We start from the raw sequence: 27193 nt of genomic DNA on the forward strand, positions 1-27193 counted from the left end.
CACTTAACATTGAATTTAGTCTGCCATTTTGTTGTCCAGTCACCCAGTTTTGTGAGATCCCTTGTAATTCTTTGCAGTCTGCTTTGGACTTAACTATCTTGTATACTTTTGTATCATCTGCCAGCTTTGCCACCTTACTGTTTACCCCTTTTCCCAGATCATTTATGAATCTGTTGAACAGCATATGTCCCAGTACAGATCCCTGGGGGTTCCTGCTATTGGGAAACCAAGTCAGAATGAGGGGAAGTGACTTCCCACTGTTACCCAGCAAACAAATGCACCAAGGACTCCTTAGTCTCAGTCCAGGACTCTCCCCAATAGACCACACTATCAGGAGTTAAATAAGAGAAGACAGATCAAAAGCAATCGCCAAGACAGTACAGAATGTTTTGCTCCTTTATTACATACTGCAGCAATTCTGAGGACAAAATGACTGCTTCCACTGAAGTGGAGCTCTTAGAAATTTAAAGGTGCTACACATAGAAAGCAAAGGCATCACAGCTTCAAGCACTACACTCAATACATTTTTATGTCTGATCTTGGCTTGTACCTGTCTTGGAAGAGATCAGAACCTCCTTAGGGAGCCCAATTTAATCTGAAAAATGCCCCTTTCTATATCTGCTTGTCTTGTTTTCTGCTTGACTTTAGAACTGGGAATCTGCTAACAGATGTTCTTAACCAAAGATGTCTGCATGATTACCACAGGAGTCACTCTTATTAAGAAGTTTTAAAATTTATATATATATATATATATATATATATATATATATATATATATATATATATATATATATATATATATATATATATATATATATATATATAAAAAAAACCACCACAGGGAGATTTTGCAGAAAGAGCCAGTGCATTGTCTGTCTACGACAATGAACAATCAAGGATAAAGTGAACAAGAAGGATACAGGAAGAACAAAAAAAACCCTTCAAATGACAAATGGGAGGGGGGAAAATCAAAAGTTGACCCTGCACTGTGAAGACACCTGTGCGAAAGTACTGATTTAAAATTCACTTTACAGATTTGCTTTTGCAAAAGCTGACATTTTCTTAAGTTTCTGTGAGAATTTTATTAATTTGGTGAAGGTGAACTTTTACCAGAAAATGCATTTTAAGATCATTATTCTATATGCCACCCCACTGAAGTCAATAGGACTTGATGGTACAATTCTCAAGTGCTTCACGAACACCTCTTCCCTCTTATAATGAGACCCAACTTCTCCTGTTCCATCCTTTCACAGAGACTAGTCTCCATGGAGTATCTCCGGGCCTGAGATATACAAGGAAGTGGACCACTAGACCATCTCCCAGAGGAGGCAGGATTTAAATAGATGGTGGTTAGTGTAAATAGTTACAGGTTCAGTTAAACTAGGGGCAAGTGGCCCAAATTAGTTACTTGAGGTGTGGAACTTTTCACAAATGAGGCCTACCAGGCAATAGCTAGGGAATGTTTTTCCCCAGGCAAATAGTTTGTAGGCAACAGTTTTGATCAACCCAAAACAAAAGTGTGTTTTCCAGTAGTTATGGCACTTGTCAGGGACGCAGGCTTGAGACCCAGCTCTGGAGCAGGAACTTAAATTCAAGCGTCCCACCTGCCAGGTGAGCACTATAACCACCAGGTTGTAGGGTATTCTGCGGTGGGTTGCTTTCACTCTCTCCTATAAAACTGTTCTACTTTGTATAATTATTTAAATATTTATTAAGCCAAACAGAGATAGTGAATTTGACTCTATAGTCTGCTGATTAGGGCATTCACCTAGGACGTAGTAGATCTGGATTCAAATCCCACGGCTGAATCGGATAGTTCCCATGGATCCCACCCCACCACAGGCTTCCACGTTGGTCTGTGCAGGGCTGACATATAAACCTTTTGTTACATGGCTGCTTCCTTCCACAGCTTTCCCCCTACACAATTCTAATGGTGGGGAAGGCATTGCACCATCCCGAGGTAAATCAGGTGCATTTCACTTTTTCAGCACTCAGCAAAAGAACTGGTGCATAGCAGCTTTGGTGAGAAAGTCTGAAAAGGTTCTGTCTCCAGCTGAAATTGCAGCCAGACTTTTTCCATTACAAGAGTCAAGGTGGAAATCCTGGAATCTGCATTGGCACATTTACACCCAGGTGCCATCTGCACTGATTAATGCACATCAATCTGCCACCAGTCACCAGTGTAAGCAAAGCTGCAAGAGCACTGAGCAACATTAAAACCCCATCACTTCACCCTTCTCCTCCTGCTTTCTCCTCCCACCAAAGCTAACTTTCAGAAGATCAGGAACAAAATCTGCTGTACAGGGAAGGAGAATGAAAGGAGTTTGCAGCAGGATACCAGGCCATCTGAAACAAACCAAACCATCTGCCACTCAGCTGAAAGGGAAAGTGAGAATTTGATAAAAAGTGCAGATATAGAGCAGAACAAGAACAGTAGCTATGGCTTAAACACTGGGAGCCTGATACGGCTTTACACTAAGGCTCCTTTTCATTGCTCTGGCAGTAAAATTACACCTGTTTAAAGGCTCCTTTACACTGCTTTGGCAGGGTGCCAAAACAATGTGAATGGGCCTTACTGTAAATCAGAATCAGTGCCTGGGTCTGCAGTGGAGGTGGATTATTATTATAATCAGTCCATTGATTAGTGATCAGTCTCCCTCTCTCCATAGAATTACAGGAAGGAATCTTTCCTCATCTTTTCCCATTATAAAGAGCATTGTGCTCCTTGCTATCGTTAATTTGTGGTGGGGGCAAAGAATGCATTGCAAAGGTTGACATTGTACAGCACAAAGTTATCATGAAAGATAATCTCTGTTCCCAACAAAGTATTTTAAATCTGAATTTAGTTCAGATGACATTTTGTAACGTCTGTGGTATGATTCTCTTAACGCAATGAGGCTAAAGCAATAAAAAACTGGGGTAAGTAATAGCAGAAATGAACTCCCGTGGTTTGGAATGTAACAGGCAAGTTCAGCTAAAACCACCCCTTGCAGTCCATGGGGTAGATTTCTCTCTCTCGCACACATTCCATTGAGCAGGTTTCCTGCTCTCAAAGAGGAAAATTAATAGAGCTATTGAAGCAGAGACCCTCTAACTTTTCAAATGATATATGCATAATACAAAAAACATGTATTTTTCCTCCAGACCATGAAGAGCAGAGTTAATGGAGCTGACCTAAGTGCTGAAATTAAAAAAGTTCCACTATACATACGCACACACACAGAGAAAAGAGGACTTGGAATGGGGGTAAATATAATGCCAAAGCAGAGTAAATGTGCCTTAGTATAAATGAGGTTTTAAAGGCAGAAGGGACCATTATGACCCTCTGTCCCCTGTATAACACTGGCTGTAGAATTTCACCCAATGATTAACTTCAGAGGCAATTGAAATAAGAAGCAAGTAAGTTGCCTTATTTCAGATCCTGATAAATAACAGGTGAACCTCTAAGTGCTGGAAGCTCAGCTTCTAATTGGATAAATACCCACATTATATCCTAATCTCCTGAGTCTGCACAAAAAAAGGCTACAAATCTCAGGCAAATAAGCTCCTTCTTGAGGTTTCTGATACATCATTCTTCCCACTGTTTTCCTGGCCTTCTCATCCCAGCTAGAACCCAGTAGCGCTTTAGACTTCTATAAAGGATTGGGTCATGTTTGGGTCTAGAAATGGGCAGCAGTGCAGGGACATGAGTTCTTGTTTTCCCCTCAGTATAGGACACTTGTCCCTCATCCTGGCTATGCAGACTGGTTATCCATAAGTACCTGAAAAGTACCTTTTCTAACTTCAAAAGCCTTAAAGGAAAGCTTCCATCAATATTTGGACAGAATGAATCCAGAGACACTGGGGTTTTGGTTCTCTCTCTAGAGGGTTTTATACCATGTCCATTACCACAGCATCAGGGCATTAGTAACAGCTTAATCAAAGAGAAAAATAAATTCTGAGACATTATGTAGAGTCCAAACCTGTTCTCACTTATTACATCTTGTGACCTTGATTAGACTCTTTTCTATCTAAACCAAGGTAGGGCTAGGGCTATGGGTTTTGGGGGGATATAGTAGGGGCAGACATGGTAGAAGCAAAGATCCGTGGTCTCTTTTGACCACATGTGCCTGCACTAGATATACGCCTGAACTGGAAGACCAGATCCAAATACCCTTCAACTTGGGAAGTTACGGATATGGATCAGAATCTACATTTGAGCTTTCTAGCCCAGGATCATCCTTACTTTCCAATTACCACTACCTCTTCCCGCCCCACACACTTTTAGTGTTTCCAGCCACAGAAACCCTGCTGAATTAAGCCCCACTAACCATTAGTACAGGTTCCATTTTCAAACAATGGTGTCTTTACTTACATCTTGATTCATCTAGTTTTTCTGGTTGTGCTGCCCCAGTGGCCGATAGAAAAACATTTTATTTCACAAATATTTTTCTTAGTGTTGCTCAGTGTCAGGGAGACTGCACAGCCAGGCTGGCTTATAAAACAATTGTGCTCCCAATCAGTAAGGATGAAAAAATAACAAGGATCCTTCCCACAACAGAGCAAAGAAGCAGAACAAAGCCCTACAAAAAATAACAGAAATTGCAAAACAGCATGACAGCAGCCCTTCTGTGTACTAAAGAGGCTACTAACTAACCAGCTCTAGCGTTCAGATCGCTATTCCAGAACTAGCTTCTCTGCACCAGGGTTCCTGTTTGTACTCTGGTTCCTGGCCCCAGGTGACTAGGCATTCACCAATTTGCTGCACCTATGCTGCAAGTGTAGCTGTATTAATCAAACTTTTCTTAAAGTGGCACACCTCCCTGTCATGCTCAATAATGAAAATATACTCTCTCTCATCTGGGAGCCAACACAGGCTTTCCATTCACCCCAAAACAAGGCTGGAAGCATTAAATCAATTCTCCACACTAGCAAGAAAACACCTTGAAGCAACAGTCCCTAGCTCAGTGAACTGTCTTTTTCTTTCATGTTAATGCTCATGGCTTCTTCTGTGGGAATAAACACTTTTATAATTTTCTCTTAAATGCATTCACTGAAGCAAACTTCATTGTTAACTATCTCTAAACACCCAGGTGCATTTCATTTATTGCATGCCATAAAACACTTCCCCCCTCCTAATTTGTATTCAGGCAAGAATAAAACAGATTTTCATCTTTTATAAAAAAAATGCATCCTAAGTGGTAAAGGGAAGGAATTAATTGCTCAGTAAATATATTTTAGTAAACAGCAGAATAACAGAAGTGTAGTGGTAATGCCTGCAGCTGGCAGGGAAAGGCTCACCAGGGATTAGAACAAGCCCATGTCAGCTCACACAAGGAACACAGACTTACAATTTTTCCCAGTGTGGCTCAGCAAAGGTAAAACAGGAGGCCATGGAATCGACACATTGATGTTCTGATAAGTGACTCAGAATGACATTCTGGGCTTGCATATTTGCTGCCTTGTGGTGACTTCCACATCCAGTTTGCTTACCTTACAAATCCCAAGAGATGGTAGCTCCCCTCCCACCCCCAAGCTGCAAACCTAACCTGGGATTTGAATATCAAGCTGGGCTTTTCTTTGTTCTTACAGCATGTCATCATCACACGTAGTGAAATTCCAGCCACTGAAATTTAGCTAAGCATTTTGCTGAGGCTTGGACACCTGTTCTAGAAATCATAATAGTTCTAAATTGTGAATAAAACTTTCAATATAAAGAAACAGAAATAGCTCTTCTTTAGTTGTACTGATTTTGTGTTGATCACAGCAATAAAGTCTGGTATGATTCTATGACACAAATGGCATGATTGTCCCATTGCCCTTACACCATATGTAATCATTTACACCAGTGCAAAGTAGGTGTCCAATACTACCATTCTTATCTGATTTCATCTTGCACTAATTAGGCCCACAGGGAACAGATAATGAAGGCTGAATCTCCTCTCATCTAAACTACCTATCTAGCTATGTATGGGTTTGATCTTCTTTTGTTCATCCCTCCACTCAGGGGTTTGTGCCATGCACATCACCATGAGGTCTGGGCACTGGTGTAAGTCAGGAATAGTTTCACTGAGATCAATGGAGTCACACTGGTGTAAGTAAGAGGGGATGCAGATCCTATATTCTGTTGTTAGGACATGGCCATTTTCACATGGTCTCATTCCCGACCATGACTGGATATTAAAGTTAAAAGATGAGTAGAGTTGGTCCAACCAATTAAAAACCTTTGCCATCCTGAGCTGTGACAGTGGACCCCTAGAAGATAGGAGTGTGTGAGTGGAGATATCCAAAAGGACAAGAATGAAGAAGTCCTGCAATATTAAAGCTTTGAAAAGCAACAGTGCTAGTTTAAAGTCAATTCAATCCTTTTAAACAGCCCATGTAAACCACAGGGTAATTATAAAATAATCCAACCACTGAACAAACCTATTGCTGCATTCTAAAAAGTGGAGCACAAATTGTGGAGTCGTCTAGTTGAGAACCTTTCTTATAGGAATGATGGCAATCGAGCCTCATCACCCGAAGATACATAGTGATATTGAGAAGTGATTGATGCATATAGGTGGTCCAGTGAAATCGTGTAGGGCAGGCATAGTGTACATAAAGGAACTTAAGGATGCAGAAAAATAATATTAGCAAGAACTAGAGAAAGGGTGGTCTCGTGGTTAGGGTGCTAGCTTGCAATTCACAAGACTAGGGTTGAATTCCTTGCTCTGCCACTGACTTCCTGTGTAACACTGGGAAAGTCACTTAGGGTGGGATTCACAAAAGTACTTATGTGACTAACTCTGGGATTTAGGCACCATAACCCCTGATTTAGGCCCCACTGCAATCCACAGAACCCTGCTTGGCCGATGCCAAATTTCCAGAGTAAAAGTTCCCTTGGAGCCCAAGTTTCTGCCTCTGGACATGTGCACTGCTGCCTCACCCTAAGTGTTCAGACACCTGTCTAAGCTCAGAGGGATGCACAAACTGGGGAAGGAAAGGTATTCGCCCACCTTTCTCAATGTGGAGTCCAATCTGCGAAGCATGCTCAGAGACCACCTACTGGAGCAGGTCCCGTTCCAAATTTGGCCAGAAGAGGAGGTGCTGCTACCTACCCTGCAAATTCCAATCTAATGGTTAGAGCACTCACCTTAAGTGTGGGAAACTTAAGCCTGAGGGAGAGAAGGGTATAAATTGGGGTCTCCTACCTCTCAAGCACATGCTCTAACTGCTGAGCTGTGGGATATTCTGATGGGGGGGTCCCTCAATCTCCTCTATTGAAACTCTTCCCCCTGGATAAATAATTAAAGAGTCATTGGGCAAGAGAGAACAAGTGTGAATGACTCTGTAGCCTGGTGATTAGGGTATGGAGATGGAAGACCCAGGGTCCAGTATGCTCCAATAATTCTTTAATTATTTATATGCAGTGGAACTGCTTCAACAGGAGAGATTCAGGGAGTTCTTCATCAGAATATCACACAAATTAGTGGTTAGAATACTCTCCTCCTGTAAGGTGTGGGAGACCCCATTCAAATACTTTCTCCCTCCCAGGCTGAGGTGGGAAATGAACCTGGGTGTCCCATATCCCATCTGTGTGCTCTAGCCACTGGGCAAAAAGCTATGAGGTGGGTGGCAGCACCCTCTCCTCCTCTGCCTGTTTTGTGTGCAGTGAGACATCCTGCCTAATGTATTCTCACAAGAAATGCCTTCAGTGCCTAAGTCTCCTGACTCCCAGTGAGAGACCCCAGGCTGTGGATTGCTAGCAGAGACAGGAGCCTCCCTCCAGCCTGGAATTTGGCACCTATTTCTATGAGGTAGTGGGGCTTAGGACATTGTCCTGCCATCAGCATCTCCCATCAGGTAGCTTAGGAGGCTCACCACCTAGTGTGGTGTTTTTTTGTGGATCACATTGTACAAACCAAGGGGGGAGGGATAGTCAGTGGTTTGAGCATTCGCCTGCTAAACGCAGGGTTGTGAGTTCAATCCTTGAGGGGGACATTTAGGGATCTGGGGCCAAAATTGGGGATTGGCCCTGCTTTGAGCAGGCGGTTGGACTAGATGACCTCCTGAGGTCCCTTCCAACCCTGGTATTCTACGATGCTAAGTCTTCCTTTTAACATTCATTGTGTACAGATCCTAGGCACCTAACCCAGGCTTTGTGAATTTCAGTGTTGCTCTTGTGATTTTCTAGGTGTCTACAAGTTAGGTGTTATGATGTTCAGTTTTGCACCATTTAAGTCCTTTTGTGCATCTAGCCCTTAGTCTCTCTGTGGTTCAGCTGCTCATCTGTGAAATGGGCATAATAGTTCTTCCCTACCTCACAGGGTTGTTATGGGGATAAAGACGAGGCTCAGAACTATGGCACTGGGGGAGCATATGAATTCTAGGATCAATAGTCCCAAAAGATGATGAATGATGCTGAGGGCCTTCAAACCTAGTGACAAATCCTTGCCTCTGTCAGAAAAATTTGGGGGACATGCCAGGAAAAAAAAATCTCATGCAGTGTTCCTTTTCTCCTCCTGCCTTAAAATAGGGGTCAGACACCAATTTGTAGCTAAGAGGCTGAAGATAAAAGAGATCAGCATGATAAACAGACCTAAATTCCTGTATGGGTACAGTCAGTATATCTGCAGATGAGCTTTTGTTCTTTCAAGAGAAGCACCTGCTGAGCAAAGTTTGTTTTGAATCCTCACACTGTTCTGGTAATTACATAAAACTGCTGTGGCAACAATATATTCTCATTAGCTATCACTCCCTAACAAAAGCAGGAGAGAAAATCTATCGGAGCTGGAGGAAGCAAGAGAAATACAAATCTGAACTAGATCTGGTGTAATAAAGATCCCATATTGCATTAATAATTTTCTTGAAATAATTCCTCTTTTGCCCTTCCTTTCCCCTTTGGAATGGTTTTCATACTCAACAGTAGCATCAGCCAAGTCAAGATTTCCCAGAACCAGAAAAAATGGCTGAAGTGGGTTGAATCAATTAAAATACTCACCAGCATGAATACACAACGGAAACTCAAGCTGAAACATTTGCTGATGTTTTTTAATTTCATTTGTTTGCAGCTCTCTTCCTGGTTCTGCTTGGGATACTGTATCCTGAAAGACAGCTTCTGCTTTTTTGTTTCTCATGCTCATGAAATGGAAAATACCGAGAATCTCTTTAGCAAGCCTTTTCGTGTGAGATTCCCAGTGCAATCTGGCAGATTCAAAAGGTTTGGGGAGTTCAGATAAGACATGAATAGGTACCCATAGGTGCTGGAACTAGGGGCTGCTGTACCCCCTGGCTTGAAGTGGTTTCAATCATATTCAGGGTTTACAGTTTGGTTCATTGACACTCAGAACCTCCACTATACAAATGGTTCCAGTGCCACTGTAAGTAACTCATCACTGGCACCTCAACACCTTCTTGCTTGAATGGCCCCCTCTTTCCCTTGGAACCTACTTTGGAGCCCCCATCAGCCAACCCAGCGGATATAGTGCAGCATGAGACACAGCTAACATTTTCTGAGCCATGGTTGCCTTGCACCAAAACACTTTTATACTCCCACTGATCCAAAGCCTGCAAGGTGCTCACAACCCCACTTTCTGCCAAAGGTCATACACATGGTCAAGTAGTTCTTCTGTTATGGCAGCACTGGTACACGTGATTTTAGTGTGTACACACGTTTTTGCTCTGGGAAAAAATGCTTGCATTATTGTGAGTTTGAGTCTCGAGGTTCTGTTTCGAGGACGCTGTTGCGAGTAGCAAGAAGATTTTCTCATGCTGGAATCAGTTGTCAGTGCAGAGTTGGCTCCTGAGCATCAGATATTGGTGTCTGGAATGAGTCTTCTGAAATATGGGATTGCCTGTATGCTGTTGTGGCCACATCTGGTATATGTGTGAAAATAAAGTAAATTGTATTTAGCATATACCCAGACTCCATGTCACTGATTTCTCCTCCACTGAGATGCAACCTCCCAGTTCATCCACCTCTCATCAGAGGGGTAATGCTGGTAACAGAAACAGGGTACAGGTGTCACTAAAAGGGATAGAACTACATAATGATGTGGTGCTGTAAGAGCTGGGGGAGGGGGAAAGTTTGGATGGTGATGGATGTAAGCTCATTCCCAGTACAAACTATTATGGAACTGTTTGGAAAATGGTAAGTAATTTCCTGAAAACAAACAAAACAATATTTGCCCCAATTTTTTCTTGAACATTTTCTGGGGTTTTGTTGTGGTGGTTCTGTTTGCTTGTAGTTTTGTGGGGAACAGCAAAAACTGATGTTTTTTGTTTTGGAAAACCAAAATATATCAAAGCCATGAATTTTCGGGTGTTTTGGGGAAAAAAAAAACAATTTCAAATGAAATATATATTTTCCATGATTTTTTTGTTTAGAAAAAAGTCTTTTATATTTAAGAAAAAGAGTTTAAATTGAAAACTTTCACCCAGCCCTAATATGGAACTCTAACCATGAACAGAACCTGCCTTGTCCTGCAATAAGAATCCCTAGGAAAGGGGAGTAGTAGAAATACCAGCTGCTATTAGACATGGGTCAGGTCACAATGATACCTTGGGTCATCTAGTGCTCCAGTGGTGATATGATTTGAAAGCCACATTTGCAGGGGGGAAGTGGGGACATCAGCACCTCTGGCATCAATAAACTCTGATATTCACCATTAGTCAATATCTGCTTCATAAAGCCATATATTACACCTATCTGACATAGGGGTAAAACAGGTGTAGAAAGGTAAAGTGACACCCTTGGTTATGCTGTGGTTCATTTGATGACAGAGACAGGAAATAAACTCAGAAATTTTAGCTCCCAAACACCTGCTCCAGCTAGACAAATTGTCTTTACGCAACATAGGCCCTTCTCCCATTGAAGTCAGTGAAAGCCTTGCCATAGATTATAATAGAACAAGAAGAAGCCCTCTATTGTTATGATCTATTCCTGTCACTGAATCTACGATTTACCAGAATATCTTTGTTTAATTTCCCAAACCTCAACTGCTTCTCCCAAATTTGCAGCTTCTGAAACAAAGTAATTTAGTGATGAGATGGATTTTGTCTCTCTCTGCAAGACTGAGTGTCAAAATATAGAGTAGTTTGCCGTGATAAGGAATTCAAAAAAGCATTCAGGATCATGGTTTGATTTTTTTTTTCTGAATGCCGGCATCAGCTTGCCTAACAAATAAATATAAAAAGAAAATTAAATTCATGCTATTCACTTAGCACATTGAGTTAATAATGTTCACAGTTTAGCTCACTAATACAGTGCCTTAAAAATAAAATGAGAATATTTCATTTACACATTACAGTATATAAGAGAATATGCATTAAAGTTATTTTTTCCACAAAAGAATAAGTTCTAAAGGCCCATTAAAATATAATTACTGCCAAAGCTCCATTTTAAATTTCCTTTAGACAAGCTTCAGTAGTCCGATTTGAAATGCAACTAGCACTGATTCAGGATTATGGAGCAGCATGTTTTGAAATTACTAGAAGGATCACAGAGAACAATCTGGGTGAGTCATCAGGCTATGATGTTTAGTCTGGAAAAGTGTGTTTATCTGAAGGGCTGTTGGGTTCATATGGTTCCCTCTTCAAAGCTTGAAGCAGGGGGTAAAAATCGTAGTCTTGGAGGCTGGCAGGATAAACATATCTTGTGATTTGCTAGCAATTTGGGAGACAGATTTCAGTACAGAGTGTACTGTTGTTGTCAGGTTGGAAGTGCCTGTCTCAAAATGAATTAAAACACAGACTGCTCTAGACAAAGGAAATTCTCCTTTAAATGATATCCCTTAGCACTTTAAGGCAGGTTTTTCAATCTGGAAAATATGCTTCTGCATCAACTGCATTTAAAAATACACCATTTGGACATGCAAAGTTGGTCCAATAATTGTTCATATGTAAGTTCTGATTGTCAGGTGCATTTACCCATTTTCTGTGCAAGTGCCTTCTCTGTGTGCAAACAAGTTTGCCTGCCTGTCTAGGGTCTTCTAGGGTTCTCCTTCTGCAAGTAGGGTTCTGGGTGGTGCTTTTTTTTTTTAAAGCCCTTTATGGGGACTCAATAAGGAGCTTGGGATCATGAGCTGAGGAATAAAAGCCTTGTGTCAGCAAACAGTGGAAGAACATAACAAAGGAGATAACTGCTGTGTCTGTTCATGAGGGAGGAATTTAAACAGGGCTGCAGACAGCACACATTTTGAGCTTAGAATGAAAAATGGCTGAAAGTGAGAAATGTTTCCAAGGCTCTGTGTGACAGCTCTTTGTGTAGGGCTGGGACAGCTGGGGCGGAGGGGGTGGAGGGTGCCAGTCACTGATAATCAGTTGGCAGATCTGAGGCAGAAATAAAGGACTAAAAGCCTGAGTCTTCTCTCACTTACACCAGTATAATCCCAGAACAACCAACAGACAGAGAGCAGCATAGGGGTGAGTTTCAAGGGACATAGTTAATAAAGGAAAGAGGCTAAAAACTCAACTCAAGCCTCCTTCCTAGTAAGGGCTCCATCCTGCTTCCCTTAGTCAAATGGGGTTTTGCTATTAACTCCAAAGACACCAGAATGAGCCTCCAAAGCAACCACAGTCTGCAAACTAGAGATGTTAGGAAAGCATCCAATGAAAAGATTTTTCTCCTGAAAACGTGGTTCCATCAAAATCAAAGTTTTCCACAGGAAAACAATGATTTCGAGAAAACATTTTGATTTTCAGAATCAACATTTTGAAACGAAGCAAAAGGTTTCATTTTAAAATGTTTTTATGTTTTACATTTTGTTTCAAACTGACATTTTGACTTCCAGTTTCATTCTTACATCATTTTAAGCTGAAATGTCAGTTCAAAATGACGCTGTTCACGTTGAATAGACATTTCAACTCAATCAAAAAAGTAGTCTTTTTTTTTTTGTTTTCTCATTTCCAAATTAAAATATTCTGAACTTTTTGTTCTGGGAAATTTTCCCATATTTTAACTTTTTGTCCCAGTTTGGGATGAAATGAAAGATAGAACTAATACAGTTTCTCATGGGATGGAAATTTTGCTTTCCAACCAGCTCTAATGCAAACAGAATAGGAGCTGGGCAACTTCAATGCACTGATTAACAGAAGAAGGAGATATTCACATACCGTAGTACAACACAACATTCAACATGTCACACCAAGTAAGGGCAGAGAAGAAAGCATAGACACACCTGTGGTAGGAGATGACACAAGAAGCATGGATCCAGCATAGCTCCTGCCAGCAGCAGGGAAGAGTGACAGCAGAGAAGGACCAGTGGTGCAGAGAGGCAGGAATTTAGGATTCACAGAACATTTGGACTCTTTTTTTGTGATGAGAGCTTGCTCAGGTTTGATGGTCTCCATTTAAGGAGAAGAAAAAAGCAATTGACTGGATTCAAAATCACCTTAGCTTGATGGCTTGGTCACCTGTTTTTCTTTTAAACTAGTTGCTGAGGTTCAGAATCAGAAATATATTTCTCAAATGGCATCTATGTTTACAATGGCCCCAAACTCCCCTCCCCACAGTCCCTTATCTGAACACCCCAGATTTTGATACAAATTCAGATATATACCAGATATAAACTTTTCAGTCTGGGCCCAATTCTAGCATAAAGATATTAAATGGGAACGAATCACAGCATTCGGTCAGAAGTGCAAAGTTACAATTTATGTATATACTAAACAGGCAAAAGATTAAAGATATTTTAGATGGGATTTTAGGAAGCTCACATTTGCTACATCTACCTTTGTGATGACATTATCTTCTATAAAAATAATTCACCAGATTTTATTGGGACGAATTCTGCTCTCTTTTACACTAATGCATGTCTGGAAACAACTCTTCAGTGAAGTTACTCCAATTTTACACTAGCACACTGGCCCTTTGTGAGGGGTATATTTTAACAAAGGAGCAGTTTAATGGAAATATTCTCTATGCATTTCATTTAATTCTATACAGCATATGGAGTTGCTTGCCCTTTGTCAGGGTTCTCTCCCCACTCTGAACTCTGGGGTACAGACATGGGGACCCGCATGAAAGACCCCCTAAGCTTATTTCTACCAGCTTAGGTTAAAACTTCCCCAAGGCACAAATCCTTTCCTTGTCCTTGGATGGTATTGCTCCCACCACCGAGTGATTTAGCCAAAGATTCAGGAAAAGGGCCACTTGGAGTCCCTGTTTCCCCAAAATATTCCCCCAAGCCCCTTCACCCCCTTTCCTGGGGAGGCTTGAGAATAATATACCAACCAATTGCCTTTAATAAAAGTACGGACCAGACCCTTTATTTTTAGGGCACTGAAAATCAATCAGGTTCTTAAAAGAAGAACTTTATTATAAAGAAAAAAGTAAAAGAAGCACCTCTGTAAAATCTGGATGGAAGGTAATTTTACAGGGTAATAAAAAGATTTAAAACACAGAGGATTCCCCTCTAGGCTCAACTTCAAAGTTACAAAAACAGGAATAAACCTCCCTCTTAGCATAGGGGAAATTCACAAGCTAAAAACATAAGATAATCTAACACATTTCCTTGCTATTACTTACAATTTCTGTAAATTTAGAAATATCGTTTAAGGATCTTTTTTAGGAGCTGGTTTACCTGCTTGGTCTCTCTCTCTGTCCCAAGAGGGAACAAACAAAGAGAGCCCAAACAAAACCTTCCCTGCCCCCCCAGATTTGAAAGTATCTTCTTTCTCCATTGGTCCTTCTGGTCAGGTTCCAACAAGGTTGATTAACCTCTTACAGGTAAGTGATTCTGTACCTCTGGCCAGGAGGGATTTTATGTTACTGCATACATAAAGGTTGTTATCCTTCCCTCTATATTTATGACACCCTTATATCAAACTCTTAAACCTGGAATTCATGGTAGGCAAGTTACATAACTTCAAAAGGCTCATGGAGTCTTATGGTGTTCAAACTTTAAATGATAAAACGTTTTAAACTAACACAATAAAAAAGTAGCTAAGGAAGGTGACCACCCGTCCTTTTTTTAAGATTATTGAAATGTATTAAACCTGATAACTACCATTGTAAACATTACATTGAAGCTTATGATAATTCCACTGTATACCTGAGGGCAGTAGAAATGTACATTTGAGAGAAACATACATGATATGCTAAGGGAAATGGGGTTTTCCCGAAAGATACCTTAAAATAAATTTGTTAGTCTCTAAGGTGCCACAAGTCCTCCTTTTCTTTTTGCGAATACAGACTAAACACGGCTGCTACTCTGTAACCTTAAACTAAAGTGCTGTTTCTTATTTTTCATATGGTTTTCCCTTCCTTCCATCCAATTAAAGTGGTTATCCTAAACTAAACTGTAAGTGACTTTCTTTAACAGCTGAAGCTATCTTTTAGGCCTCAGTTGTACAAGACTGTGAGATGATTATTATACTATTTGGATGGGGCTTACATACCCCATATTAAGGGCTTGTCTACACTTAAAACGCTACAGTGGCACAGCTGTGCCACTGTAGCACTTCAGCATAGACTTTACCTATGCTGATGGGAAGGGTTCTCCCACTGGCATAGATAATCTACCTCCCCAAGAGGTAGTAGCTAAGTCAATGGAAGAATTCTTCCATCGACCTACTGCTATCTATACAAGGACTTAGGCTGGCTTAACGACGCTGCTCAGGGTAGTGGATTTGTCATATCCCTGACCAAAACAATTAAACCAGCCTAATTTTATAGTGTTGACTAGGCCACAGCTAAGGGACTCGTGGAGCAGTATTGGGCCAAAAAGACCCTGTCCCTCAGCAGCTGCAGATAATGTCCCAAATGGAGGACCTGCTTAAAAGGGGACTCCAAAAGTCAAGCAGGGAGGAGAGTGAAGGAGAGACGTCCGCAGCCAGGTTGCAGCTTCTGGCACCGAGGGGTCCACAGGGGATAGGGTGACTAGATGTCCTGATTTGATAGGGACAGTACTTTTATTTGTTTTTTTTTTATTATATAGGTGTCTATTACCCCACCACCCCCATCCTGATTTTTCATACTTGCTGTGTGGTCACCCTAACAGTCCAGGGGTCCAGACTGTGGTTAAGACCGGACTGGTAGGCCAAGATCCTGACTCCTTTTACTCCCTTGCTTTTCCCTGACAAGGGAGAAAATTGGACACTGAAAAGTAAGCAAGGAAACCCCAACTGACTGTCTGAATCATTGGGACTGTTTGAGCAACAATTTGAGAAGGAAGCTGAGTGCTGGGACCACACTCCAAACTAAAGAGAGAACAGGGGAGGTAGGAAGGAGTCCAGGGGGAGACTGGTCTCTTGCACCTGCTAGAGGAGACTAAGACTCTCTTCACATCTTCCCCCTTGGGCACTGGCTGGGACCTGGTGGAAAGGGAGGGACTGGGTTCCTGTACCCTTCTCCCCTGCCCCCTTCCCCTCCCCCGAGTCAGGAGAACCCAGGAAGAACTGTAACTCTCCCGCTAGGCTTCAGATTGCCTGGCAAAGCCATTCCAAGACTCTGAGAGACCGCTGAGCCATGGCTTGGCCACTAGACCTGCTGGCCCCGAGTGAAGCCCCATACAACTATCATAAATTATTATAGAGAATATTAAAAAAAGAGAAATGTCCTCCTTTTAACCTCTTTTAAAATAATAATTCTGATGCAACAGCCTGCTTCAGTCACTGTAGCTCGGTAGATATGGTGGACATTGAGTTATGCTCTCTTAAAATACGTACTAACTCAACCACATATAATGTGTTAAAACAAAGCTAAAATTTTGGATCAAATCTTCAGCTGGTATAAGTCAGGATAGTCAATGAAGTCAACGGAGCTGCACTGATTCATACGAGCTGAGAATCTGGCCCTCTGACTCAGTGATAGCTCTAAACACTTTTAAGAGGTTCCACAAATCTGTGTATGTTTTATACTCTTTTTTTTTAAATGGACAGGGAAACGGAGCTGTGGCTTCTCCATACGCTACAGTGCAACAGAAGAACATTTGTGTCCTGATTCTTAGTACAATGCTCCATCTACCAGACCATGCTCCCTGAATCACTACAAGTCAGAAAGTTGTGAGATACATGGAGAAATGTGGGCTGCTGGGCCATCTTTTGAGGATTTTGTACCTCATCTCTTGGAAATCACAGTGGCTGGTGAAGCTTGGCATTTAGGGTGGGAACTTCAGAAGTACTCAGTGTTGGTCCAGCCACTTCACTGAGACTAGTGTTAGGGGGACACTGAGTACTTTAGAAAAATCCCTCTTTTAATTGTTATGTTTGCCTTATATCTCTACAGCAATTATATCAAAATCAATAAATTTATACATAAGAAATCATAAAAAAATGGCACTTTCAGATTTTCCTACTGCCTTGTCCTAGCTAAAAAACATGACAGAGTTTTGCTTACTAGGAACAGGAGAATTTTAGGGGAGAGAACCAAATGACTGGTATTTTTGCTTAGAGACATCAGAAACATTAAGATCAAATGTGCAGCAACATTTATGCATGTCTTTATTACAACGCGTTCTCCATGTGTGTATGTGAAAAACCTTTATTGTACTAATCATTTGCTCTAATGTTGCCTATTTCTACTGGTCAGGTAACTGAGTCACATTATATTTCTGATGCTCCCTTTGATCTCTTTTGTTCTAATTCACACATGTTGTGCCAACACTGTTCCTTTCGTGCCTGAATAGTGAAGCTTGTCTCCATCCTTGTGACCCATATATTGGAGGTCAAGGTCTTTGCTTTTATCTCTGTCACAGAAGTATACATTAAGAAACTACTCACCTGTCCAGCAGTATCTAGAATGTCCAAGTAAGCTGGTTCGTCATCTATTCGCACTTGAGTTTTATAAGCATCCTCTGAAAAACACAAGGCAGTAGGGGTGCTCAGCAAATAGAAAAGGAAACAAATTTGCAGCCTTAGAGTGGGATTTTCAAAAGGTGTCAGTGCAGACTCCTGTCCCCTCCCACTGAAGGCAGCAGGTGTTTTACCATTGATTTCAATGGCAGCAGAGCTAAGCCAATGCCGAGTCCTTTTAAAAATCCCACCATAAGTCCAAAGTTAGAGCTTATAAGGAGCTTTGGAAAGGAGAAACGAGCCATCCGTTTTTATTACGATTTCCCAGTACACCGAATGAGTGAAATTCACTCCATGCAGAAAGCTTGCACAAAGCCAATGTACCACTTAATCCCCACTGATGCCAAGGTCTTCTTCTGGCTCTCTGCCCAAGTGTGAATTTCGCCTAATAGGAATAGTACTATGCACTTCCATAGAGGCTTTCATCCAGATACCTCAAAGCCCTGAACAAAAGTCCATTGGAATTAGTGGGAAAGACATTTATTGGCTTCACTGAATTTTGTATCAGCCCCTCGGTAGACATTAATTAATCACGCCTCACAACATCCCTGTGAGGTAAGTAAATGGATTTATTTTTTAATAAATCATTTCAGTATTCTCACCCTGAACCACTGTGCTTGGTGGACCATTCTATTCACCCTTGGTTTGTCAAGCTAAAGATATTTTTAAAGGGCTAACTAATATCTGTGTTTGTTGTTTTGCTCAAATGTATATTTCATTCCTCTCTCATTGTTTATATTCCCCTGATAAGGCTAAAGAGAGCCGAGGCATTGGACAATATTTATATTGGAAATAATTGCAGAAATTATCTGTGCTGTTTAATTAAACGATAACGAATGGCAGACTGTGTGGTTATGCTGATTGATGGTGTACCTTGGCTGTGCAGCGAGGCATGAGGTGAAGACAAGTGCTTCCAATGCACCTGAGAAGTGTCATTAATCAGCACGAGCATATGGTCAGCAGTGTCCTATGGCTTGAGGGTGCAAGCCCTCTACAATCAGAACTCCCGTTTAAATTGATGAGAGTCCCAGGGACAGAGAATTTTCAGGACTGTTTCCTTAATGGCATTACATTGTGGGTAGCAGGAAATATAAATAGTGCATTTAAACTCATTTCTTAGCGATGCTGAACTCCTCAGTTACACACAATATCATATTAGCTTATACAAAAAACATTAAAAGAACAGTAGGGCTGTACAATAAAGCATGCACAAATGAAGAATGGCCAAAATAAATGTTACTTTCACAACCTTAACTCTGCCCCTTCTGTGCACTCATTACCATTTAGGGTATGTCTACGCAGCAGAAGCTGTGCTCAGACTAGCCTACCTGAGCTATCTTCAGTCCAACTACTGTGGTTAACAAACAGTAGTGAACAGCACAGCACAAATTCCAGAGTGGGCTAGTGAGTAAAATGTGCACCCAGGGTCCCTTCCTGACTTATGCTGAAACCCACACTGCACTGTCTTCACTGTTATTGGTACCTGTGCTAGCTGAGTTCAAGCTGACTCAGGTAGGCTAGCCTGAGCACAGGTTTTGCTGTGGAGGCATTCTCACAGCCTTTAACAACATGATCTCACACTATTATGTCTTCTTTCAGGCCCCTATTCAGCAAACTATTGACACACATGCCTGACTTTAAGCAAATGAGTATTCCCATTGGCAACAGAATTACTCATATGCTTGAAGTTGAGTATGTGATTAAGCACCATGCCTTATCGGGGCCTCATCATCCAATCCAATGTGCAATGCATCAATGGATATCTTTCCATTGGGTGTTGTTCCTCAATTCGTAGGCTAGATAATACACTGTGCATGAAATTGCACAAAATTTTAACTACCCTATCCAGGTGTGAAGGAGAAGGTTGCATGCAGTGCCACTGCTATCTTTCAAGCAAAAATTAATGCAAAATGATTTATTTCCTCAATTTAAAAATAATTATTTAAAATACACTGTATCTGTATCTATGTAATGTGTGTCATCCTCACAACTCCATTCCTGGCTCTGTTGCTTCACTCTCTCCAGCCTACATGTTGCGGTCCAATTTCTGCTCTCACTTGGACCAGTGTAAATTCAAAGTCTCCTGACTTCAGTGCAATTACCTCAGATGGGCACTGTTGTAACTGAAAACAAAATGTAGGCAGAAATCAGGCAAGAGCCCAAAACACTTGCTAACAGAGATGAGCTGGTGAGAGCCTCTTGCTAACAAACCCACTCATAAGCTTCCATGAAGGAGAATCTCAGCTTCCAACGTAAATAAATAAATAAAGTGCTGATACTCTACTGTGTTACTCCAATTGGATTCCAGTGTAATTCCACTGTAATCAACAGGGTTCCTCCTGTGTAAATCTGGAGCAATACAATCAGACACTATGCTCACGGCCCTTGTGCCTCAAGAAGGGCACACTGAACATGAAAACCAATGCATTATTCACATTTATTCAGTGCTTTTAATCCATAGGTCTCAATGTACTTTGCAAAGATGAGTGAGCATTCTGAAGTGAGTTGTAGCTCACGAAAGCTTATGCTCAAATAAATTGGTTAGTCTCTGTCAAGGTTCCTCCCCCACTCTGAACTCTAGGGTACAGATGTGGGGACCTGCATGAAAAACCTCCTAAGCTTATCTTTACCAGCTTAGGACAAAACTTCCCCAAGGTACAAAATATTCCACCCTTTGTCCTTGGATTGGCCGCTACCACAACCAAACAAATACTGGTTACTGGGGAAGAGCTGTTTGGACACGTCTTTCCCCCCAAAATACTTCCCAAAACCTTGCACCCCACTTCCTGGACAAGGTTTGGTAAAAAAGCCTCACCAATTTGCCTAGGTGACTACAGACCCAGACCCTTGTATCTTAAGGGCAATGAACAATCCTCCCAACACTTGCACCCCCACATTCCTGGGAAATGTTGGATAAAAAGCCTCACCAATTTGCCTAGGTGACCACAGACCCAAACCCTTGGATCTGAGAACAATGAAAAAAGCATTCAGTTTTCTTACAAGAAGACTTTTAATAGAAATAGAAGTAAATAGAAATAAAGAAATCCCCCCTGTAAAATCAGGATGGTAGATACCTTACAGGGTAATTAGATTCAAAACATAGAGAATCCCTCTAGGCAGGTCCCCCCTAAGTTACAAAAAAGACACACAGACAGAAATAGTCATTCTATTCAGCACAATTCTTTTCTCAGCCATTTAAAGAAATCATAATCTAACACGTACCTAGCTAGATTACTTACTAAAAGTTCTAAGACTCCATTCCTGGTCTATCCCGGGCAAAGACAGAATATAGACAGATACACAGACCCTTTGTTTCTCTCCCTCCTCCCAGCTTTTGAAAGTATCTTGTCTCCTCATTGGTCATTTTGGTCAGGTGCCAGCGAGGTTACCTTTAGCTTCTTAACCCTTTACAGGTGAGAGGAGTTTCCCTCTGGCCAGGAGGGATTTTAAAGGGGTTTACCCTTCCCTTTATATTTATGACAGTCTCTAAGGTGCCACAAGTACTCCTTTTCTTTTTTCTGATCACAATCATCCACTGAGAAAACGAAGGCACAAGAAGTTCCATTACTTGCCTGAAATCACACAGTGAGCCAATGGCATTCCATAGCTTTCTGTATTATTTAATAATTATTTATAAATCCTAACATTTTCATTGTATTTTTGTGAACTACACTGTGCACTGAGCAGCGGTTTGATCTGCTCTCAACTGTGTCCAAGTGTTTGGCTTCAATGAATCTCTGTGCATGGATCTGATTTACTTTAAGACAAAAAGCAGTAGATGGGTGAAACAAACATATGACAAAAAGAAAAGGAGTACTTGTAGCACCTTAGAGACTAACCAATTTATTTGAGCATGAGCTTTCGTGAGCTACAGCTCACTTCATCGGATGACACGGCTGTTACTCTGAAAGATATGACAGTGTGAACTGGGCCAGAGTCGGAGGACATGGCTCACAGTAATTTAAACATAGACTGTCTGCATACAAAGTTTGTAGGTGTAATGAGCCAATTAGTGGTAGCGATATCTAAACCTATATATATATCACAATCTAAATAAGAGTAGAAATATTGTTACGGCTAGTTGAAAATTTTCTGTACTCTTTTTGGACAAAAACCTGGGTTTTCAACTAAACAAAAGTTGTCACAGAAAGTATCCACATTCCTTGGGGATAGGGGATGATTTTTTCATTGGAAAACCAAAAGCCACACCACCGAAAATTTTAAGCTGAATTTTTTTCTGAGTGGGGGAGGGGAGGTTTCAAGATTTTTGATGAACATTCAAAATTTTCCATGGGGGGGAAAACATTCCAACTCTCCCTATTAGAATGACTATTATTAATTATTTTATTATTAACTTATTCTTCCTTCGATTGTTCTCTCATTTCAGAAAAGAGGAAACACTTTTTGAAGCGAGTTTAACATACTTTGCTGTCTTGACACCACAGTTGTCCTTTGTATTCTTCACACATTCTGTACTAGTTTAGCAATACTTTTTGTGATTTCTGTTTTCCTGCAAGATTTACAGAATCTTTCCCTTTATCTCTCCCCCCTCCTTTTTTTTAACCATTCTGACTATAGGGACATAGTTCTGGAGATAGGAGCACATTAATTACTTCAGATTGGAACTGCCATGAATTATTATCTTAGCAACAGCTAATCTGGGTTCATAATTTTTTTTAACAGACAGCTTCTTCTGCTGCAAGCAGGCAACCTCTTTATGGCAAATTGACTTGGATGGGCTACAACCTAAAGGAAATTTGGAATGGACTTTTCATTGCCATCATAAAGTCATGTTCTATTTCCTGAAATCTAGGTGACCTGCCTTGTTCCTGCAGTAGCTAATGCTGCCATCATATTTCCCCCTTTCCTCTCTATCTTCCACACTATCAATCACAAACACTTACAAACAATCAGTTACTCCCTTGTATACCCAAGCCAAAATGTGTTTTATTTTGCTAGTTGGGTGCCAAATGAGCAGAAGGATGTTCAGCTCAGTCAGTCAGACTCTGCGGGTCTGCATCTTTTTGCTCTCATTGTGTGCCAAAAGGAGAACAGGTGACCCGCTCTTGATGTGCATATATTACCTCCTACACTCTCATCTTGGTTCCTGGATTCTTACACACATAGGGCCCGATTCTAAACCCCATCCTGTCATGAGTAGTCACATTGTCTCCAGTAAGACCTCCAGTAAGAGTAAGGACTATTCAAGTAAGAAAGACATCTGGCATGAGGCTCCAACACCCCATAACAGTCAATGGATGTAAATCAACTTATGATGAGATAAGGTATGTATATCCGTAGAAATCAGTCAGCAAATTCTTCAGGGCTTGTAAAGTTCTACAGATACCTTGTATATAATCATACTCACACAGATATGTAAGCACACAAAGATGTGTGCTCAGTGATAAACTGAGCTTGGTTAGAGTAGAATTGCCCACTTTCACTGCCTTTGCCTTGTTTGTTTGGTTTTTTTGTTGTTGTTGTTGTTAAGAACTTGTGTAGACAGGAATATCCTTTAACAATAGGGTAGCAACACAGGAAAATAGGAATGACCATGCTGATCCATCCAATAGTCCATCTATTGAAGTATCCAGTCTCCAATACTGTCTAGTAACACATATTAGTATATATATCATCCCGGTGTGTATGAGTAGTTCAGATTATTCCTTCCATTGTTTGTTATTTTAAATTTATCAGCATTGAATTACCTCTCCCCATTCACCTAGCTTTGTTAGATTCTTCTACTGAGTCTTTACCCTTAATAATTTTGTGTCATCTGAAATTCAGCCACTTCACTGTTGACTCCCTTTCACGGATCATTAGAGAATATATTAAACACCTGGTTTAATATATTCTGGTTGCTGATTGCTTGTGGAATAGACACGAGATCACCACAACCTTCTGGTACCCCAGACCTCACACGCTGAATCTATCTTTGCCATAATCAGACAGATCTCTGGTGTAGCTTGGCTTTTCAATAAAACACAAATTGAAAAGTAGTGTTGCGTTCAATGCAGTCAATACTATACTTCCAGTCTTAGTCTGATAAACAGAATGCAGTGCAGGCATTGGGAAGACTAGAATGGTGTTGGGGAAAATAAAGCATAGTTGCACGTGTTTTTGGCTAGTCATAAGGGCATATTGTAAATGGATTTGCTCAACGTCACACAGGAAGTCTGTGGTGGAGAAGGGAATTGCACCTGGATCTACTGAGACTCAGCATTCTATCCACTGGACAACTAGTTGATTCCCAAACTACTACTATCTCAGTTTTCAATTCCTTTGTTTAACTTCATTGATGTTCCAACTGCCATGAAGTCTACTCCCCTAGCTGAGTTCCATGGTCAGTCTTAGTCAGTAATAAAAGCTAAAAGCTTCTTTTCTCCTAACAGGTCACTCTGTTTTGTTTCTCAGCTAACCACAATGTTCCCCCTTTAAAGTCATTATGTATCCTTCTTAAGCATCTGCTCTCAAATTAAGCTTCTCCCTCTTGTTGGGCTGCCTAATGGCTCAGCTCTCTGTACTGCAGAGCAAGACTGATAACACACAGCTGCTGAAGGAGCCTGATTGATTTGTTGATAGGTAACTTACTCATTAATTTGCTCAGTGGCCCCAAATACAATTCAGTGCCTTCCAAGTTCTAGGATATATTGCCTGGCACGCTTTCTATCTCAGTGTTGTCTGTAGGTACACACAAAACTATCTTTCTCCCTCAACACCTGCTTCTAGGTGTTTTACTTTGTTTCTTTCTTTGCTGAAAGTCAGCCGAGATGGGTGCTACTTAGCTTCTGCTCGGGTGTTGATTTTCTGTAGTCATAAAAATAAACATCGTTAATGGTCATGGGGTTGAGCAAGAGGACCCAATAGAAGTATTTTGATTTGGGGGCCATCTTCTCCCATTCTGTACTTGCTATCAGGCAATATATTACTAAGCAAATTAGAAACTAGCAAAGGCACCAGAAATTCTGAAAGTGACCCAAATGAAAAATGAATCCACAGCAAACTGTGTGGGATGGGAAATGTTTGAAGGCACCATGGTCGTGAATAGGGGATAGATAGACAGTGAGAGGGAGATAAAATATAGTGTTGGACATGCAATCCAATGTAAAAGCTTCTTTTTCAGATGACTGAGGTCAAGAATGTTAGCTCAAGACTGCCAGAAATCCAAACGGAGTACTACATTCTGTTTTTATATAGCACCTAGCACATGGGGCCCTGGTCCATGATTAAAACTCCTGGGTGTTACAACAATACAAATAAATAATCAAAACTGTTTAGGTTTCTGAGGGTGTTTGAATGAATATTGTTGGGGTATCATTAAAACTAACTAAAAACCAAGACCTAAACCCAGAACACTTAAAATTTTGTAACAGGAAAAATATTGATAACATTTAGCTATACAAAAGTAGAAAGGTTTTGGACTTTGAGTAAAATAAAAAATCCCCTAAAAAATTAGTGTTTGCAGAGGATAAGAAATGTTGACATTAAAGAACCACAGCGTACCTTCTAAAATGCCGCTTCTAATAGATTAAGGAGGAAATATACTTATGAAAACACATACTGATCTATAACATTAAAATGAAGGGTTGCTAATGATAAGATAAAAAGCTTTGTTAGGTATGTTTTTAATAAATTGTAATTATGGATATTGAGGAAATAGAGATAAGGTAACACACAGGCCAAAGCTTTACCTGGCACGAGTGTATTTTTGTTAATTTCTCTTTGATATAATTTGCTGATTTGTTTAAAATGATATTGTTGGCAAGATAAGTAACCTGTCGTGCTGGAAGATGTAAGTAAGAGATACAAACATGTAAAGATAAACCAAAACTTCCTTGTTCTGGGAATTTAGAAACAGGGTGACCCAGGGCAACATGACACAAAAACTATAAATTCCTCAGGACAATCATAGGTGATAGGTGATTAGTGCTTGCATATGCATAATGTACGGCTTATGTAAAATTCATTAGATAATCTGTTGAATGCTGATTGGTCGAAAATTAGGTAATGGAGAATGTGGAAATGTGTAAGAATACGTGTAAAAATGGGCTCCAAACTGGAGAAACACTGGATCAGAAACTGAAGAATGGGACAGAAGGATCTGACCAGGAAATCAGGGGAGGTGACAACCATCATGGAAGAAGGAAGGACTTCACAGTGCTCCAGAATGAGGTAATTTGGGCTCATTTAGCTATTCCATCTTGTCTGTTATTACTTATTGGCATAAATGCATGTCACTTATGGTGTCTGGACAATAATTCTGTCTGAAATTGTATTAAATAAAAGCAAAATTGATAAAGCTGAAATTGGGTGGATGTGTTGACTCAGTTTCCCACTCTACACTCCCAACAGATATGCTTTTAGGTATGATAAATGCCCCATATGTAGTAGGTACCTGCAATATGGAGAAATGCCCAACATCTACTACAAAGGGCTCAGGACTAGAAACAGACTTAAGACACAAATTTCCTGATTCAGATTGGAACGTCCCAAAGTTTGGGGTGATAGATTGATTTATACTGGCTCTAGTCCCAAAGAAACCTAGGCTGGTTTCTGAGATATATGCAGCATTCCACCATTTCATTCTGAGGCTGCAGGCATTGCGCCTTAACGTTCAGAGTCAGAATGGGATCGGATGCCCGTGGCAACGTTCACAGGAATCCTTGGGAAGCGGAAACACTAGGTTTTGCTGCCCAGCTCTAATTAGGACTCACACAATGGAGACAAAAAGCTAGAAAACAAAGTTCCATCTCTTTTTCTCCTCGGAAACATGGAACAAAAAAGGAAAAAAAAGCCAAATGAAACACGTAAAGAGCATGTGAACAAAAAGAAGCCATCTGGGGTCCCTGCATCTAGAGGTATATTAGCTGAGAGAGATTTACTGGGACTATCTGCTAAAGACAGCTCATGATCCTTCAGATCTATTACTGCATAGCAGTGACTATAACAACAGCAAAACTGAAAACAGTAAGGTCCTTTATCAGACCACAGAGAGCTGCTTCCAGGCAGCCACTCTGGAAATTTCAGGGCATTTGCTTAATATTCAGTGAGTACACATCTACATAGGGGTCACCCTGAACATATTGTATGTGCAACTGAGAAAAAAAAAACATTGATCACAGCTTCCTCTTGTCCACATAAAGAGTAACATTCTTCTACAGCTATCAGTTTGTGGCATTACCACTTTAGCTCAGGCAGGAGACATTTATGCTGCAATGCTGGGGATCCTGCATTTAAATCCAGGTGACAACGCAGGCAGGGGCTTGTTCCACAGCTCCTTGATTTGAGACTGCTCAGCTAGCATTAGGGAGCTTATGTCAGCTACCCTTATTATTTACTATTTTTTTACTATTATTTAAGATTTTAGAGGCCCATGCAAATGTTAGGTCCTTCGCGAAAAATCTATTTCAGATGACTCCCTGCCTCAAAGCGTTTAGAC

The 27193-nt window shown here is 40.8% G+C and overlaps 1 protein-coding gene across 2 annotated transcripts in view; it reads right to left on the reverse strand.

Moving 5' to 3' along the window:
- Window positions 1–27193, reverse strand: part of RIT2 (Ras like without CAAX 2) — a 262487-nt gene that overhangs the window by 139224 nt on the left and 96070 nt on the right. For both annotated transcript variants that reach the window (XM_074952303.1, XM_074952304.1), the window contains exon 3: window positions 17683–17756. In XM_074952303.1, coding sequence (XP_074808404.1) covers window positions 17683–17756 — 74 coding nt within the window. The remainder of the gene's footprint in view (window positions 1–17682; window positions 17757–27193) is intronic.

This window comes from Natator depressus, chromosome 5 (assembly GCF_965152275.1).
Source record: "Natator depressus isolate rNatDep1 chromosome 5, rNatDep2.hap1, whole genome shotgun sequence".
NCBI classification, from domain to species: Eukaryota; Metazoa; Chordata; order Testudines; family Cheloniidae; genus Natator; species Natator depressus.